The 18504-nt window shown below is 55.4% G+C and overlaps 1 protein-coding gene across 9 annotated transcripts in view; it reads left to right on the top strand.

Moving 5' to 3' along the window:
* The window catches only part of KMT2C (lysine methyltransferase 2C), a 146194-nt gene that overhangs the window by 100884 nt on the left and 26806 nt on the right, over nt 1–18504 (top strand). For all 9 annotated transcript variants that reach the window (XR_009551263.1, XM_060196824.1, XM_060196823.1 and 6 more), the window contains 7 exons: nt 444–517; nt 1928–2110; nt 3539–5347; nt 6129–6421; nt 8450–10257; nt 13003–13114; nt 17566–17644. Coding sequence is in view for 8 of the 9 variants with exons in the window: in XM_060196824.1 (XP_060052807.1) it covers nt 444–517; nt 1928–2110; nt 3539–5347; nt 6129–6421; nt 8450–10257; nt 13003–13114; nt 17566–17644 (4358 nt within the window). In the remaining variant the exon portion in view is untranslated. The remainder of the gene's footprint in view (nt 1–443; nt 518–1927; nt 2111–3538; nt 5348–6128; nt 6422–8449; nt 10258–13002; nt 13115–17565; nt 17645–18504) is intronic.

Raw genomic sequence — 18504 nt, 5'->3', positions numbered from 1 at the left:
GAGTTCTGTTTAGCTTGGCTGTCTTACGAAACTTTAACACTTGATCCTGGTAGTCTCATTTAGGGAATTTGTTCTTTGGGCTTACATTCAGCCTTTAAATTTAAATAAAATGTTCTAGGCCAGGGAGACGGCATGACAGTTACGCAGAAAGACTTGAATGCTTGAGGCTCGGAGTTCCCAGGTTCAATTCCTGGCACCATTGTAAGCCAGAGCTGAGCAGGGCTCCGGTAAGTTAAAAATAAAGAAGTATTGAGAAAAATGCCCAGCTCTGAGAGCAAGACTGTTGAAGGCATCAGTGTATTTAGAAAGTAATTTGACTCCTGTGTGCCTTGCGCTGGGGCTAAGCTGTGGAAATGCTGAGGGAACCGTGACAAGTCAGGACTCCAGCCTTGTGAATGTGGTGTTATATTCTCTCTCTCTCTCTCTCTCTTTTCTCCCCCCAGACTGGACTACTAGAGTGAAGCAAATTGCTAAACTGTGGCGAAAAGCAAGCTCACAGGAGAGAGCACCATATGTGGTATTTACAAAACTCCCATGTTACGACTCTGACCGGGATAACTGGACCTTACTGTATTAGGTTTTCCACTGCAGAAACTTGTACTTTAATACTTTAAAAACCAACAACTAGGCTTAGTTTTTAACACCTTTGATGTCCTAACTCACTATGTTTCAGTGCAGAGTGTGGGGTTTTTAAAGTACTAAGTAGCGCCCGGATGTTGGAGATGGAATCAGTTGTAATCTCTTGCCGAAAGCGTTCGGTGCCTTCAGAGAACACTAGGCGCTGAAGCTTTCAGTGGCTCCGTTTCTTCCACAGTAGGGTTCTTTTTGCATTTGGCTAAGTGAAGAATGTTCACGTCACTTGCAGGAGATGCCAGTGAGACCCACCCCCAACCCCCCACACCCCCCGCACCAGCGTAGTCACTGGGACATGGCGCCGGCACTACATACCCACTGCTCCTGGCAGCCATTTTTTCTTTTCTTTCTTTGCCCCTCCCCTCTCTCTTTTTATTTTTATTGGAGAGGATAGAGAAATGAAGAGGATTGAGACCTGCTTCACCACTCGAGAAGCAGCCCCACTGCAGCTGGGGTGCAGGTCTCAAATCCAGGTACTTGTTCTTGGTAGTGTGTGTCCGCCAGTGAGATCTTTACATGTGAGCTTGGTCGAAAATCACTAGGACGTTTCCTGAGATCCACAGTTAGGGTGGCCGGATGTGTTCTCCCTCCCTAAGAGCCCAGGAGGACTGCCGGGCAGCTCCCAGTCCTTATTTCAGTCTAAGGCGGAGTCGAGTGACGTCCCTGCGGACAGACAGTCGCAGCCGTAGTCATCTTGCTCTGCCGCGAGTGTACACCACTGGCAACGTGGTCACGGGACATCTCTGGTTTCCCAGTGACTCTCTGCTGAAAAGCCTAAAATTCCTAAGTTTGAATTTGGAGAACTGATGTGAGTCTTCTTTTTTTTTTTTTTTTCTCATTTATTCTGATGTGAGAGTCATGATCGCTTTCCCACTTTTAAAGAGTCTCTTAAGAAAATTCAGATTGTTGGTCCAAGAGGTGGTGAGGTGAATAAAGCATCGGACTGCCAAGCAGAAGGTCCTCCTGAGTTCAGTCCCCAGCAGCACAAGTACCAGAGTGACATCTGGTTCTTTCTCTCTTGCCTGTCTTTTTCATGAATAAATAAATTGAATTTCAAAAAAGGGGGAAAATTCAGATTATAAACCTCAGCTCCCATCCTTGCTTTTAGCTCATCCTGGGTGGGGGTGGGGTCCCAAGTGTGTGTGTGGGGGGGGGGGGGGGGGGCTCGAAGCCAAGAGAAGCCAGCCGCTGGCACCCCCAAGGGTGACTGCAGTCACCTGAGTGCCTCTGTCAGTGAGTGTCTTCCCACTTCAGAACCCACACCAGGAGATAACTCTCCTCTCTTCTCTTGAAGCAAAAAGCCCGCGATAACAGGGCGGCCCTGCGCATCAATAAAGTACAGATGTCTAACGACTCCATGAAGAGGCAGCAGCAGCAGGACAGCATCGACCCCGGCTCCCGCATGGACTCGGACCTGTTCAAGGACCCTCTGAAGCAGAGGGAGTCGGAGCACGAGCAGGAGTGGAAATTCAGGCAGGTGTGTGTGTGTGTGTGTGTGTGTGTGTGTGTGTGTAGTTGCGTGTGTGTAGGGGTGTGTATGGGGTGTGTGTGTAGGGGTGTGTAGGTGTGTGTGTGTGTAGGGGTGTGTATGGGGGTGTGTGTGTGTAGGGGTGTGTATGGGGGTGTGTGTAGTTGTGTGTGTGTAGAGGTGTGGATGTGTGTGTAGTTGTGTGTGTGTAGGGGTGTGTATGGGGTGTGTGTGGTTGTGTGTGTGTAGGGGTGTGTATGGGGTGTGTGTAGGTGTGTGTGTGTGTAGGTGTGTGTATGGGGTGTGTGTGTGGGTGTGCGTAGTTGTGTGGGTGTGTGGGGGTGTGTGTGTAGGGGTGTGTGTAGTTGTGTGTAGGGGTGTGTGTAGGGGTGTGTGTGTAGGGGTGTGTGTGTAGTTGTGTGTGTAGGGGTGTGTATGGGGTGTGTGTAGGGGGTGTGTATGGGGTGTGTGTAGGGGTGTGTAGGTGTGTGTGTGTGTAGGGGTGTGTGTAGGTGTGTGTATGGGGTGTGTGTGGGTGTGCGTAGTTGTGTGGGTGTGTAGGGGTGTGTGTGTAGGTGTGTGTAGGCGTGTGTGTACGTGTGTAGTTGTGTGTAGGTGTGTGTGTAGTTGTGTGTGTGTAGGGGTGTGTATGGGGTGTGTGTAGTTGTGTGTGTGTAGGGGTGTGTATGGGGTGTGTGTAGGGGTGTGTATGGGGTGTGTGTAGGGGTGTGTAGGTGTGTGTGTGTGTGTGTGTGTGTAGGGGTGTGTGTAGGTGTGTGTGTGTGTGTGCCGGTCCCTGTTCGGGCGCCAGTTGCTGCTCTAGCTTCGCGAGCGGGAGAGAGATGACCAGGGACTCGTGGCTGAGCTGGGAACGCAGTTCAATCTTTTTTGATGAGCGGGGATGCAGTATGATCTTTATTGATGAGGAAAGCAGCGCAAGCTAGCTATCTCTAATCACAGTCCTGTCCTATATGTCTCCTGAGGCGGAGGTGTCAGGAAGAGGAAGTACGTAGGATAGGGGGTGGGGAGAAGGAAAAAGTGCAAACCAGGGGGATTAAACCAGTGCGAACAAAACAGTGATGATGTAAATAGACCACAAGCAATGCAGCAGAAGGGGTCTTCGAAGCAGAATTTAGAAGCAGACCAGCATGTGTGTAGGGTGTGTGTGTGTGTGTGTGTGTGTGTGTGTGTGTGTGTGTGTGTGTGTGTGTGTGTTCACTCCCGGGAACCACATTTCTGCTTTCTGGAGAAGTGTGTCGTGCGTGTCCCTGAGTCTGAGCCTCTGATGGGAGGCAGCCGCAGGCACTGGGCTGGGGTTGTGGGTGGAGCCTCCCACACGCACTCGGTCACCTGGAGCCAGTGACCCCTCCCTCCTGCTCGCCACTCTGGTCCGCCGCCTCCTAACCGCGGGCTTGCTTCCCCTGCCGACCGCGACAGCAAATGCGCCAGAAGAGCAAGCAGCAGGCAAAGATCGAAGCCACGCAGAAGCTGGAGCAGGTGAAGAGTGAGCAGCAGCAGCAGCAGCAGCAGCAGCAGCAGCAGGCGGCCCCCGCCCCGCACGCCCCCCCGGGCCCCGCCACGCCAGGCAGCGGCATCCAGGGCCCCCTGGCCCCCCAGCCGGCCAGCAGAAGCATGTCCCCCGCCCAGTCATTCCACAAGGACCTGTTTACAAAGCCTCCGCCCAGCACCCTGACCGCAGCCTCCTCCTCCTCCTCCTCCTCCTCCTCCTCCTCGGATGACGTGTTCGTGAAGCCCCAGGCCCCCCCGCCGCCAGGGCCCCCCCGGATTTCCGTCCCCGATAACGTGCTCCCCCCACCAGCCACACGGGCGTTCTCGCCCGGCACCCCCAGCTCCCGACCTCGCTCGCCCCTGGACCCCTATGTGAAGATGGTGGGCACCCCCAGGCCGGGCCCGCCTGCAGCACAGGGCTTTGCCAGGAGGGGCTCGGGGGGCCTTCCTGAGGCCTGCAGCACTTTGGGGGCTGCCCAGAGGCCCAGTGACACTGCCCCCCGGCCCTCCTGTGCCGCTTCCACGACGGACCCCTATGCTCAGCCCCCCGACACCCCCAGACCGCTGGGGGCAGAGCCTCGGCCCGCAGCTCTGGGCCCCACCCAGCCACCCCTGCTGTCTGAGCATCCGGCCCCAGGCCCAGCCGCCCCCACCAGCGACCGCTTTCCCAAGCCCCAGCCGAGGGCAGACGCCTTCCAGAGGCAGCGCCTCCCCGACCCCTATGCCAGGCCCCTGCTGACCCCTGCGCTTCCAGATTCTGGGCCCTTCAAAGCTCCCCTGCAGCCCCCGCCTGCCCCCTCGGACCCTTACAGCTCAGCGTCGCAGGCACCTAGGCGGCTCCCCCTGGACCCCTACGAGAGGCCAGCCCTGACGCCTAGGCCTGCGGACAGCTTCCCCCATGGCCCGGCCAGCGACCCCTACAGCCAGCCGCCCCGTGCCCCATGCCCAGCCGGGGAGCCTTTCGCCCACCCTGCTCGGGCTTTCCCCCCACCACGTCCTGCAGCTCAGGACCCTTACGCCCAGCCCCCGGGCACCCCCAGGCCCGCCCCGGAGCCCTACTCCCAGCTCCCAGGACCTCCCCACACCCACCTCGACCCCTACGCCCAACCACCTGGCACACCCCGGCCCCTGGCCACTGACCCCTACAGCCAGCACCCGCCCACGCCCCGGCCCGCGCCGCAGCCTGACATGTTTGGCCAGTCCACAGCCGGCCAGCGGCACCCCGAGGCCTACGCCCACCCTCCCGGTACCCCCCGGCCTGGGACCTCTGCCCCGTACCCGCTGCCACCAGCAGCGCCCCGGCCAAGGACCTCAGAGGGCTACTCACGGCCCTCGGCCTCTAGGCCCGGCCTCATGCCCACCCAGGACCCTTTCCTGCCGGCTGCCCAGCTCCGAGGACCAGCGCTGCCCAGGCCACCCGACGGCTGTGCCCAGGGTCCCAGGCCCCCCGGACCCAGCCTCTCAGATGCCTTCTCCCCCTCGGCCACTCGCGACCCCTATGACCAGCCCCCCATGACTCCCAGGCCTCAACCCGACTCCTTTGGCTCAGGTCAAGGAGGCCTGGACTCAGAGCAGCCGAGGTCCGGGGCCGATGGCAGCCTCAGCGCCCCTTCCAACTCCCCCAGGGCTCCGCAGGGGCCCCAGTTCCCCGGGGTGGCCCAGCTGCCCACGCCCACAGGCCCCGAGGCACAGAGGCCCCTGAACATGTCTCCAGCCGAAGCAGAGAAGCTGCGACAGGTAGGCGGGCCGTCCCCTGGGGGCTGGAGGGGACGTGTCCCTGTCACCAGGCTCATAGTTGCTGCACGGGCGGCTTTTTCTAATGTTTTTAAAATTTTTATTATCTTTATTTATTTATTGGATAGAGACAGCCAGAAATCTACAGGGAAGGGGGTGATAGAGAGACCTGCAGCCCTGCTTCACCACCTGGCAAAGCTTTCCCCCTGTAGGTGGGGACTCGGGCTCAAACCCTGGTCCTTGCACCTTGCGACACGTGCGCTCAACCAGGTGCGCCACCACCCGGCCCATGTTTTACAGTTTTTAATGAGCGGTACAAGACAGAGAGAAAGGCCAGAACACAGCTCAGCTCTGGCAGATGGTGGTGCTGGGGACTGAACCTGGGACCTCAGAGAGTCTCTTTCTAAAATCACCATGCTGTCTCCCCAGCCCGGGCGGGTGGGGGGGATTCTTCATGATGGAAGTGTCCCATTTTTATCTTAGCTTCAAGTGAAGGGTCCAGGCACCTGCTTTTAAATATGTCCTCACTTGGCTACAGAGAAGCAGAGGCCAGAGCATCACTCCAGCACATACGGAGCCAGGGCCGGGCTCGGGGCCCCCCTTCTGCAAGCCCTGCGCTCTGCCTACCTGCCTGTGGCACGCCCCCCCACACACACACTCAGTCTTTCCCACCTCTTTGGCCACATGCCAACTGGGTCGTGACGTCTTAACGTCGCCTGGTGGGAGCCCCAGGACCCCAGGCCCACTGGCCCCTGGAAACCCCAGTGAGCTGTTCTTCCCGCAGAGGCAGAAGCTGCGTGAGATCATCCTGCAGCAGCAGCAGCAGAAGAAGATGGCCAACCGGCAGGACAGGAGCGCGCAGGAGCCCGCAGCAGCGCCCCACCCCGGCGCCCTGCAGCACTGGCAGCCCGAGGCCGTGGCCCAGCCCTTCACGCGGCCCCCACCCCCCTACCCCGGCAGCCTCAGGGCCCCCGCTGTCCCTCCCTTGGGACCCAGATACGCCATGTTTCCAAAGGACTCGCGAGGGCCCTACCCTCCTGAAGTCTCTGTGGCGGGCCTGAGGCCTCACGGATTCAGGTGAACCCCGGGAGGGGCGGGCAGCGGGCGTGGCCGGGCGGGGGTCGCTCTTCTGACTCAAGTCAAGGAACTCTAAAGACACTCAGATTTGTTCAGTGCGGGAGTCTCCGCGGTGCAGTAAGCCACTAGCCGGCAAGCACCTTCCTCAGCCACAGCCTCCGGGGCGGCATGTGTGAGATGCTTCCGTCTTGTAAAGATCTGTGGAAAGCTCCCCCCTCGCTGGGCTGTTGGCCTTCCAGGACTTTCCCCAGCTCTGTCAGCGTTTGGGAGGCAGGATTTCAGGCCCCCCTCTCCATGCCCCTGTCATTCCCTGACTTGTCTGGTTTTCTTTCTTTTTTAATATTTATTTTATTTATTTATTTATTCCCTTTTGTTGCCCTTATTGTTTTATTGTTGTAGTTATTGTTGTCGTTGTTGTTGGATAGGACAGAGAGCAATGGAGAGAGGAGGAGGAAGACAGAGAGGGAGAGAGAAAGACAGACACCTGCAGACCTGCTTCACTGCCTGTGAAGCGACTCCCCTGCAGGTGGGGAGATGGGCTTGAACCGGGATCTTTACGCTGGTCCCTGCGCTTTGCGCTACCTGCGCTTAACCCACTGCACCACCGCCCGACTCCCTCTTGTCTGTTTTTCTTCTCCGTTTGTTGTAATGTGAACTCCTTGCTGGATGTTTGTTTATAGATATCCATTGATTTTTAGTATAAATAGTAAGAAGAGTCCTGCAATTTCTTCAGTTAGACTTTTTTCTTAATATTTATTCCCTTTTTGTTTTTGTTGTTGTTGATGTTGTCATTGTTGGATAGGAGAGAGAGAAATGGAGAGAGGAGGGGGAGACAGAAAGGGGGAGAGAAAGACAGACACCTGCAGACCTGCTTCACCGCCTGGGAAGCGACTCCCCTGCAGGTGGGGAGCCAGGGGCTCGAACTGGGATCCTCACGCTGGTCCTTGCGCTTTGCACCACGTGCGCTTAACCCGCTGCGCTACCGCCCGACTCCCCATTTAGACTTTTTTTTTTTAAGATAGAGATAGAGAGGCAGAGACTGCAGGACCAAAGTTTCCTTTACAGTGGTGGGGCTGGGTTCACAGCTGAACAAAGAAGTGAGCTATTTTGTCAACTGTAAAACATTAGTCCCCCAATAAAGATTTTTTTTTTTTTTCAAAAAGAGAGCTATTTCACTAGCCCGGAATAATTTTTCTCTTTAAACCAGAATCTGGCTATGGTAGTGCCTAGGATTGAACCTTGGACCACAGAGCCTCGGACATGAAAGGCCCTTTTGCTTAAACACTCTGCTGTCTCCCTGGTCCCATTGAGAGATCTTTAGATGAGGCCTACCATGTGTTCCCTCTTTTATTTGTTTATTCATTTGCCTCCAGGGTTATCACTGGGGCTCAGTGCCAGTACTAGGAATCCACTGCTTCTGGTGACCATTTTTTTTTTTTTTATCATTTTATTGGACAGGACAGAGAAATTGAGAGGGGAGAGGAGATAGGGAGGGAGACAGAGAGACACCTGCAGACCTGTTTGAGCCCCTGCAGGACTGAAGGTTTCCCCTGCAGGTGGGGAGCAGGGGCTCGAACCCGGATCCCTGCGCAGGTCCTTGTGCTTCCTACTGTGTGCGCCTGACCAGCCGCGCCGCCCAGCCCCCTGTGCAGAAGTTCCCTCTTACTCCCTGCTGTCCTCACTGCCGTCGTGCAGATGAATCAGCCTGTCTTCCTCTAGGCAGACCCCAACCTCTACGAGAAAGAGAGAGGCGCCCACCCAGCCTCAGCCGATGCGTGCTTGTTTCTGGAGGGCTGGTTTCATGTGGTGGGCGGCTGTTCTGACTTGTGTGCGAGGCCCGTTAGCACAGGACTCCGGTGTGGCGTTCTCCGGGGGGCATTTGGCGGGACGTTTCTTGCCGTGGCTGTTCCACTGTTGCTCTCTAGCGATGGGAGGGCCCTTCTCGCCCTGTCCTTGGATCAGTGTAACTGGTGACCCCGTACCCCTGCGGCCTTCAGTGCAGCCTGCCTGCGTTTCTTTCCCTTGCAGGTTTGGGTTTCCCGGAGGCGGTCCCGCCGCCCTGCCCAGTCAGGAGCGCTTCCTGGTGCCCCCGCAGCAGATGCAGGGGCCCCGCGTCCCCCCGCAGCTACGGAGGTCCTCGTCCGACATGCCGAGGCCTCTGAGCAGCTCACAGATGAGCGCCCAGGCCGGACTCCCCCAGCACTTCCCCCCGCAGGGGCTGCCGCTTCAGCAGCACAACATCCTGGGCCAGGCCTTCATCGAGCTGCGCCATCGAGCCCCGGACGGCAGGCCCCGGCCACCCTTCCCGGCCGCCCCCCCTGGCGGCCTGCTGGAGCCGCCTGCCCACCCCAGGCACGGGGGCTTCCTCCACCGACCGGACTTCCCGGCCCCCAGACCGGCGGCGGAGCCCTTGAGGAGACCGCCCCCGGGTCTGGCGAGTCAGCCGCCTGCCCACGCGCACCTAGACCCGCGGCCCCCGGCACAGCAAGAGCAGGGCCACTCTGCCCACGCGGCCGCCGCCGTGCTCGTGCGGCCCCTGGGCCACCCGTTGGGGGGCGACTTCCCCGAAGCCCCTCTGCCCGCGCCGGCCCCCGCGGCCCCCGAGGGCTTGCAGCTGGGCGCTCGGCCTCCCGACGGCCTGGAGGAGAAGCTGGATCCCGACGACCCTTCTGTGAAAGACCTGGACGTGAAAGACCTGGAAGGGGTCGAGGTCAAGGACCTGGACGACGACGACCTAGAGAACTTGAACCTGGATGCGGAGGACGGCAAGGGGGACGAGCTGGACACGCTGGCCAGCCTGGAGACCAACGACCCCAACCTGGAGGACCTCCTGCGTGCGGGCGAGTTCGACCTCATCGCCTACACAGACCCGGAGCTCGACCTGGGGGATAAGAAGAGCGCCTTCAGCGAGGAGCTGGACCTCGGCGTCCCCGTGGGCGAGAAGCTAGACCACCAGTGCGCCCCCACAGAGCCCACAGAGAGGGACGGGGACGGGGACGACGACGGGGCCGCTCCCGGTGACCCCGCGCTGTGGAAGCAGCCCGACGGGGCGGCCGGCGAGATAAAGACGGAGGCGCCTTCTCCAAAGCCCAAAGCAGAGCCCCGCAGCGAGGCGGAGAGGAGCGAGGAGGGCAGGGGGGACCCGGGCACGCCCTGCCACCAGGCCTCCGCGCTCACGGACACCAAGGAGGGAGGCCGGACGCCGCTGCCCGCTGGCGAGGCCAAGAGGCCTGGGGACGACGCCAAGGGGGATGCGGCCGGCTCCGGCTCTGGCTCTGGCTCGGACCGGGCTCCCGGGGCCCCCCAGCTGCCGGCCGAGGACGGGCCGGGCACCTGCGGCCTGAGCAGCTCCACCCCGGTGCTGTCTGGCCTCCTGGCCGCCGAGAAGCCAGATGGTTCAGACGCCAGGCCTCTGGGGTCCCCGCCGCCCACCGTGCCGGCCTCGCCCTCCGAGCCAGCGCCCAGCCTGCCGCCCCCGCTGATGACCCCGCCTGGGCCCGTGCTGGACAGCCCCCTGGCTCCGGGCGTGGCAGCCGTCTCCAGGGCGAGCCACGCTTTCCCCCAGGCTGTGCCAGTGCCCCCCGGGTTCCTCCAGAGTCAGCCCGCGGTGGTCACCCCTGGCTTTGGGGCCGGGAACCCTGCCCCCCAGCCCGGCCCGCCGCTCGTGCCCCCCCTGCCGCTGGCGCAGCAGGGCCGGGAGCGGCCTCTCCTGCTGGAGGAGCAGCCGCTGCTGCTACAGGACCTGCTGGACCAGGAGAGACAGGAGCAGCAGCAGCAGCGGCAGATGCAGGCCATGATCCGCCAGCGCTCCGAGCCCTCCTTCTTCCCCAACTTCGGTAGGGCCACCGCTTCCCGCTTCCTGCCGCCGGGGTCAGGGTGACAGGGCTCGCCAGGGTCAGGGTGACAGGGCTCGCCGGGGTAGGGTGACAGGGCTCGCCGGGGTCAGGGTGACAGGGTTCACAGGGGTTCTGGTGACAGGGCTCTCTGGGTTAGGGTGACAGGGCTCTCTGGGTTAAGGTGACAGGGCTCACTGGGGTTAGGGTGACAGGGTTCACAGGGGTTCGGGTGACAGGGCTCTCTGGGTTAAGGTGACAGGGCTCACTGGGGTTAGGGTGACAGGGCTCGCCAGGGTTAGGGTGATGGGGCTCTCTGGGGTAGGGTGACAGGGCTCACCGGGGTTAGGGTGACAGGGCTCGCCGGGGTTAGGGTGACAGGGCTCACTGTGGTTAGGGTGACAGGGCTCTCTGGGGTTAGGGTGACAGGGCTCGCCGGGGTTAGGGTGACAGGGCTCGCTGGGGTTAGGGTGATGGGGCTCCCTGCGGTTAGGGTGACAGGGCTCACCGGGGTTAGGGTGACAGCGTTCTCTTATGTAGGGTGACTGGGCTCTCTGGGGTTAGGGTGACAGGGCTCACTGTGGTTAGGGTGACAGCGCTCTCTTGTGTAGGGTGACTGGGCTCTCTGGGGTTAGGGTGACAGGGCTCACTGGGGTTAGTGTGACAGGGCTCTCTGGGGTAGGGTGATAGGGCTCTCTGGGGTTAGGGTGACAGGGCTCACTGGGGTTAGTGTGACAGGGCTCTCTGGGGTAGGGTGATAGGGCTCTCTGGGCTTAGGGTCACAGGGCTCTCTGGGGTTAGAGTGACAGGGCTCACTGGGGTTAGGGTGACAGGGCTCACTGGGGTTAGGGTGACAGGGCTCACTGTGGTTAGGTTGACAGGGCGCACTGTGGTTAGGTTGACAGGGCGCACTGTGGTTAGGGTGACAGGGCTCACAGGGGTTAGGGTGACAGGGCTTGCTGGGGTTAGGGTGACGGGTTAAGGTGACAGGGCTCAACCGGGTTAGGGTGACAGGGGTTAGGGTGACAGGGCTCATTGCGGTTAGGGTGACAGGTCTCTTTGTGATTATGGTGACAGGGCTCACAGGGGTTAGGTTGACTGGGCTCACTTTGGTTATGGTGACAGGGCTCGCCGCCCCCAGGCTGTCTGTCTCTCCCTCCAGCTTTTAGGCAGAAGCACTTCAGTTTGGTCTTCCTGCAACTCCAGAGGCTGAGAGTTCTAAGTGGCTGACCTCGGCAGCTGTCCTTTATGGCTGAGGCACTGCCAACAGGAACAAAAGGGTTTTTTGATTTTTTTTCTTTTTGCTTCTCTTTTTTTTTTTTTTTTTTAATATTTTCATTATTTTTGGGGGGGTCTTTGCTGGGGCTTCACAGCTCTGGGTTGATATTTTAGAGCAGAGACAGGTTGGCCACGGCACTTCCTCTGGCACAGCGGAGGCTGTGTCTTGTGTGCTGGCTCACCTGCGTGACCAAGGAGGGTACTAGAGTCACGGAGGATGGACCCAAAGACACTGTCATCCCCACCCCCCTTTTTTTTGTTTTTATTGCCACCAGTGTCACTGCTGGCTGGCTCTATGAATCCGCCACTTCCAGCATTTTTTCCCTTTTTTTATTTGCTTTTTTTTTTTTTTTTATTAGACTGACCAGAGAAAAACTGAGGGAGTGAGGGAGATAGGAGAGAGAGAGATATATGCAGACTTGCTTCACCACTCGTGAAGCTTCCCCCTGCAGGTGAGGAGTGTGGTCTCAAACCTGAGTCTCTCCACATAGTGCATCCTGCTCTGCCCCAAGACAATGTCCTTTTTACAGAATAAGTCTTTGTAAAATGGTTTTTTTTTTTTTTTTTTTGTATATAGAAAGCTTCTTTCTTTTTTTAAAATAAATGTTTCACTTACTTATTAGTGAGAAAGATAGGAGGAGAGAGAGAAAGAACCAGACGCCACCCTGGTACATGTGCTGTCTTGGATGGAACTCGGGACCTCAATCCTTAATACCTCCAGACCACTAGAAAACTTTTTTTTTGTTTTGTTCCCCTCCAGGGCCATCGCCGGGGCTCAGTGCCTACACTACAAGTCCACTGCTCCTGTGGCCATTTTATTATTTTTTTTTTATATAAGACAGAGAAATTGAGAGGGATGGGGAAGATAGGGAGAGAGAGAGACCAGCAGACCAGCTTCACAGCTTGTGTTACTACGACCCCCTGCAGGTGGGGAGCCTGTGACTCAAACAGAAAACTTCTTTTTTTTGTTTGTTTTCTAATCGCATCTTGGTTAAAGAAAAGCCTGCTAGGTGCCTGTCTTGCTTAGAACGTACATTAACATGTATGTGAAAGATGCCTGGGTGCTTACAATATCTAGGATGCAGTCCAAGAATGCTTTCTTCTGAATACTAAGGCCAGTTAGTGGAATACCTTAGATTCCCAGTTGTGATGTTACATGCCTTACAAAACCGGAATCCCTTTGCAAAGATGAGGATGAAAAGTAATTGCATTGCTTCAGATTATCGCTATTTCTTCCCTCGAACCTGGTACTCTTGTTTGAATTCTTGTCAGCTGAAGGTATGCATGGCTGCTTCAATGATAGCTCATTAGATGGGATTAAATTCACGATGATTTCATGTCTAGTATAGAAACTACAATAACGCCTGGTAAGGGTTATAGATCTATAAGTCCTAGTGCTTGCGATGGTTACAGCGTCTCCCGTAACGATCTGTGTGAAACTGACTTTAAAATCTGTTTGTTGTCCTTTAGATTTCGATGCGATTACCGATCCTATTATGAAAGCCAAAATGGTGGCCCTCAAAGGCATAAACAAAGTAATGGTACAAAACAGCATGGGCATGCCTCCCATGGTTATGAGCAGGTAGGTGCGGGTGACCCTCGCTGTCTCTGTTCAGCCGGAAGAGGGGGAGGCAGCATAGTGGTGACGCACACTCCAGAGGTCCCCAGCTCAGTCCCCTGAACCACTGTACTACAGAGCTCAACAGTGCTCTAGGGAAAATGATGAGAAGGGAACAAGAGAAAAAAGAGAAGAAAAGGGAGCGGTAGGGTGAATGTGGCTAGCTCCTAGGAAAAGCAGAGTCACTCCTCAAACTCTATCTGCTTTCGGTGGACAGTGAGCCACTCCCACCACTGTGACGTCCGCCAAGTAGGGCCCACTGCAAACTGCTGCAGAAGGGCGAGACTTGATTTCCCTTCAGGTTCAGGACAAGCCCAGGAAAACGTCCCAGGGAGCTGTGCAAGATTGACGTCATCAGGCACTCAAGTGTCTGCTCTTTAAATCCCTTTAGCGTAGTTTCCGGGAACTGCAAGCTCCTTGAGCACAGTTTGTAGTCCCAAATAGATGAAGAGAGGAAATAAACAGGGAAAGAGGAATTAAACTAGTGCGTTAAGAAAATGTATTTAAGCCTGTGGGGGGTTTTCATAAAATAAAAAAAATTTAAAAAAAAGAACAGTTCCAAGGAATGAGTAAGGTGTTCTGCTAAAGATATCGAGTGATCCAGTTCTAGAACCAGCACCCCTACCTTGGTGAGTTTGATCTCAAGGGGGCCAGCGAAGAGGGCTTTGCATGCCCAGGGTTGGGCTGTGTAAGCCTTTCCCCGTCAGGCAGTAAGCAGGCTTTCTAGAAGTCTGCAGGGGCCATCTGGCCCTCTGCAGCTAGAGGAAAAGCTTGGGTTGTTGGAAAAGTCACAGTGTATTTTTTCTGGTTTTCTTTTTTTCATTATCTTTATTTGATAGAGACAACCAGAAATCAAGAGGAAGGAGAGATAGTGAGGGAGACAGAGACACCTACAGCCCTGCTTCACTCGTGATGCTTTTTCTCCTGCAGGTGGGGACGGCGTGGGGCTTGAGCCTGGGTCCTTGGGCGCTCTGGCGTGTGCGCTCAGCCCGGTGCGCCACCACCCGGCCCCCTTACAGTGTTTTTCTAAGCAAAAACAAAACAAAAACTGCATCCTGACTTTCCGGACACCTGCTGTAGTACGCTCAGTCACAAAGCCACATAGCAGTGCTTCTCAGGTTCAGGTCGTGAGCCCCTGGCTGGCAGAGACTGCCACGTAGCTGTTCTTGTCTTTTCAAAGAAAGGCGGCTTCCTTAGTCCAGAGAGACAGTGCCGCTGTCAGTGTACCAGGGCCCCAGGATCAGTCCCCGGCACCCGCATACAGCAGAGCTGATCAGTGCTCTGACCAATGGGAAAGACAGAGTCCGGATTCCTTTCCTCAACCGGAGACCTAGGAGATGAGGCTGTAAGCATGGGGGGTTGTCGTCTGCATGTTGCTGTTTGGGAATTGTTGGCAGAGCAGGCACAGTCTCTGGGCCTCCCAGCTACTTCCTCACACAGTCGTTGAATGACAGGGCTGTGGGAGGCCCCTGCTCTCCACTGCAGGGGAGACAGGTTCAGGGGAAGCAGGTCTGCAGGTGTCTTTCTCTGTCTCCCTCCCCCCCCCCCCAAGTTTTTTTCCATCCTGTCAAAAATAAAGATAGAAAAAAGAAAAACAGGAGAATTATGGCCACCAGGAGTGGTGGATTCATAATGCTGGCACCAAGCCCCAGTGGTAACCCTGGTGGTAATTAAAAAAATTAAAATTATAAATAATAATAGAACTGAGTATAAAATCTACATGAATTTAAGAAAGTATTTCTGATCTTTTAGGGATCTTAAAAAGCTGTATTTCTTTTCAACTGTTGGGGACTGGCTAAGACCCACTTTTTTTTTTTTTTTTTTTTTTTGCCTCCAGAGTAGTCTCTGTGCCTGCACTACAAATCCACTGCTCCTGGAGGCTATTTTTTCCCTTTTGTTGTTTATCATGTTTATTGTTATCATTATTGTTACTGCTGTTGTTGTTGGATAGGAGAGAAATGGAGAGAGGAGGGGAAGACAGAGAGGGGAGAGAAAGACAGACACCTGCAGACCTGCTTCACCACTTGTGGAGCGACTCCCCTGCAGGTGGGGAGCTGGGGGCTCGAACCAGGATCCTTACGCGGCCGGTCCTTGTGCTTTGCGCCACGTACGCTTAACCCACGGTGCTACCGCCCAGCCCCCAAGACCCACTGTTGAACTCAAAATGGACTTAGTGGATGCTAGAGAGGTCTCCTCACTGGGCATCTTCCTACCCACATGCCGCCATCACAGAGGTGGTTGCTGCGTCCTGACCTTTTCTGACTTCCCCAGAAACCTTTGCATTCCTTCTTAGGACAGAGAGGGAGAGAGAGAGAGAGATTGAAAACATAGTATTTTTAAAAGTTATTTATTTATTTATTAGCTAGAGACAGCCAGAAATTGAGAGGGAGAGAGACAGACACTTGAAGCCCTGCTCCACCACCCGTGAAGCTTTTCCCGCCCAGCCCAGCCCAGCCCCTCAAACAGTATTCTAACAGCAATCTGCTATTTCTGGGATAGCGTAACATTTGAAAACCATTGCATGTTTACTTCTAAATTTAGCAGTCAGATCACCATCCCAACTTCAAAGCAGGGATGAGCTTCAGTGATGAAGAGTCTGTGCGGTAGAGAGCTTTCGCCGGGAAGTAACGGCAGGGCCACGCCCAGCCAGCGAAGCAGAGTTTGTTTGACCCCGGTGTTGAAGAGGCTGGACCTCAGACAGAACCACTGCCCTCTCAGGGCTCCTGAGTGTTTGGAGTGAGTGGACACGGCTCCCTAAAATAGCCAGAGGCTAGGGTGGTAGTCAGATACTTTGTTCTTGTTTGTTTTGTTTTGTTTTCATTATCACCAGCTATTTCTCCACAAGGGTGCCTGAACGAGTCCAGCACTCCTTATGACCATAGTTTTATCGTAGTGGGTGAGAGACTCAGACAGAGAGGAGAGAGAGACTGAACGTGTACGCTGGGAACATGTGCCCTCTGCCGGGTGAACAGCTTGCCAGCCCCTGATGTCGGGAGATGGTTTGATTATGAGATCATGTCAGGGTTGGGCGGCCACATTGTGCACAAGGACCAGGGTTCAAGCCCTCATTCCCCACCTGCAGGACAGGAGGGAAGCTTCACAAGTGGCGAAGAGGTCTGCAGGTGTCTTTCTCCATCTCCTCCTCCTCCTCTCTCAATTTCTCTCTGTCCTAGCCAATAAAGTAGAAGATGGAGAGGGAGAAGGAAGGAAGGAAATATGGCCGTCAGAACAGTGGGTTGTAGCACCAGCACCAAGCCCCAGTGAGAATCCTGGCAGCAGCACTGGACTCTCAGGCACTGAGTTCAAACCCCGGCAGCACAGTGATGTCTGATTCTCCCTCTCTCTCCGCCTCTCTTTCTCATTAATAAATAAAGTCTTTTAAAATGCCACTAATAAAAGAGAACCCTGGTGGTGGAGAGAGAGCGAGCACATTTATACTAGGACTGTGGTGACCAGTAGATCAGTTCAAACCTGGGGAAAGAATTGAGAGATGCTGCGAAGTAGATTCAGAAGCTGACCCGCAGCCCAAGTCAGATGTGGAGCCTGTGCGTTCGGTTTGGCCTCCGAGCGCTGTGAGTCTCGAGTGCAAGCTACTGTTGTTCAGTCCCGGCTGCATGTCTCCGCTGAGCAGCCCATCTTCTGGGAACTCTCTGCAGCGCTGAAGGAGTTCTCTGCAGTTTAGAAGGACTGGCGGGTGTTTTTAACCTCACAGACTTTCTTTGTCACTGGTCAGTTTCCGATTTGCTTTTTAACAGATGTAGAAATGTTCAAAAACATATGAAACTTCTGGGGACATGTCAGCTTCAGAATACAAAATATCTAATCTGTCGGTTAGCTTTTCAAGACAGAGTAAGAGATGATTTCCTCAGAATTTATGAATGAAGCTATGCCATTGGGATGTTTTTTGTCCAGTGGACTTGCCATTCTGAGCAGAGAACCGAGTATGCCTCTGGGTTAGTCCAGGTGGCGTTTTTTTTTGCTTTTTGTTTTGTTTTTTTTTTTTAACTGCCTCAAATCCCCTCATTATGGGCAGTTGCTGGCGCACCTGGTTAAGTGCTCACGCTACAGTGCGCAAGGACCCAGGTTCAAGCCCCAGCTCCCCACCTGCAGAGGGAAAGCTTCGTGAGTGTTGAAGCAAGGCTGCAGGTGTCTCTCTGTCTCTGTCCTTCTCTATCTCCCCCTCTCCTCTCACTTTCTATGTCTCTGCCCGATGATAGAGTTAAAAAAAAAAAAAAAAAAAACACCTATAGTGAGCTCAGTTAAGAGACCATGGAGTGTAGCAGGATTGCAAGTGGCCACGCAGGGTCTGTCGGAGGTGGCTCGGTGAAGGACACTTGGGAGAAAGGGCGACTGCTGCCTCCTGCCGTGCCTGCCTCAGCTGTCCGCTGTGTGACCCTTGGTTCCTCCTTTCACAGGTTCCCCTTCATGGGACAGGGGGTGACAGGAGCACAGAACACTGACGGCCAGAGCCTCCTGCCACAGGCGACCCCTCAGGTATCACTGCTCGCTCGGCACCCTGCTCTGTACACGGGTCACTCACTCCTAGAAAGCTCCTAGGTGGGAGCTTCAGACGCTGCCGCACGGCCCCCACTCAGAGCAGCGGCGTCCGGTGCTGCTCAGAGCAGAGACCAGCCAGGCGGGTCTGCAGGCAGCCGGGCGCAAGGGTGGAGGGCCGGCTGCAGGGGAGCCAAGTTCCCGGAGCTTTTGCTTGACTTAGTCTTAAGCAGAAAGGCGTTCGCGGGGCCTCTGCTTCCATGCTAATCCAGGCAGTTTCAGACTTGGAAACGGTAGGAAATACCAATTATGACAGTAGTGTTTGCACAGCTGTACTCTGCTATTCCCTGGAATAATTTGCTTTTTTTTTTAATACATTTACAGCACTCATCATACTTCTCAATATTGGGCTATTGGCAGTGTCACGATGCGTTTTTGCATTTGAAAAAAATATATATATATAAATCCGTCACGAGTTTTCTGACAGCCCAATATAAATACTTAAGCATGTAGTGTCAGGTTATAGCCAGGACATTTAAAAACCACTCACTTATTAAGTGTGTTTCTTTGCTGATTTTTCCTCCCTAAGTGTTTGCTTAATGACAAATGTGAAGTCCCTGTGGTATGGCTTTGTGGGACGTCCTGAATGCCAGCTTTGTTTCAGAGTCTCACGCTGATGACTGCATGCTCGTCATTATGGGAAAGGGGTGCTCTCTGGGGCAGTGGAAAGAGCATATAGCTTCATGCCTTTCAGTCCGCTCCGCCCGGGGCAAATTCTCTAGTCAGATGCCACAGAATCTGCTTTTGCAGTGTCCCTGGCACTTTGTGGAGTGCGTCCTGGCTTTGGGCTCCACAGTCGC

This window comes from Erinaceus europaeus, chromosome 8, assembly GCF_950295315.1.
Source record: "Erinaceus europaeus chromosome 8, mEriEur2.1, whole genome shotgun sequence".
Taxonomy (NCBI): domain Eukaryota; kingdom Metazoa; phylum Chordata; class Mammalia; order Eulipotyphla; family Erinaceidae; genus Erinaceus; species Erinaceus europaeus.
This window is presented reverse-complemented; position numbering and strand designations above follow the sequence as displayed.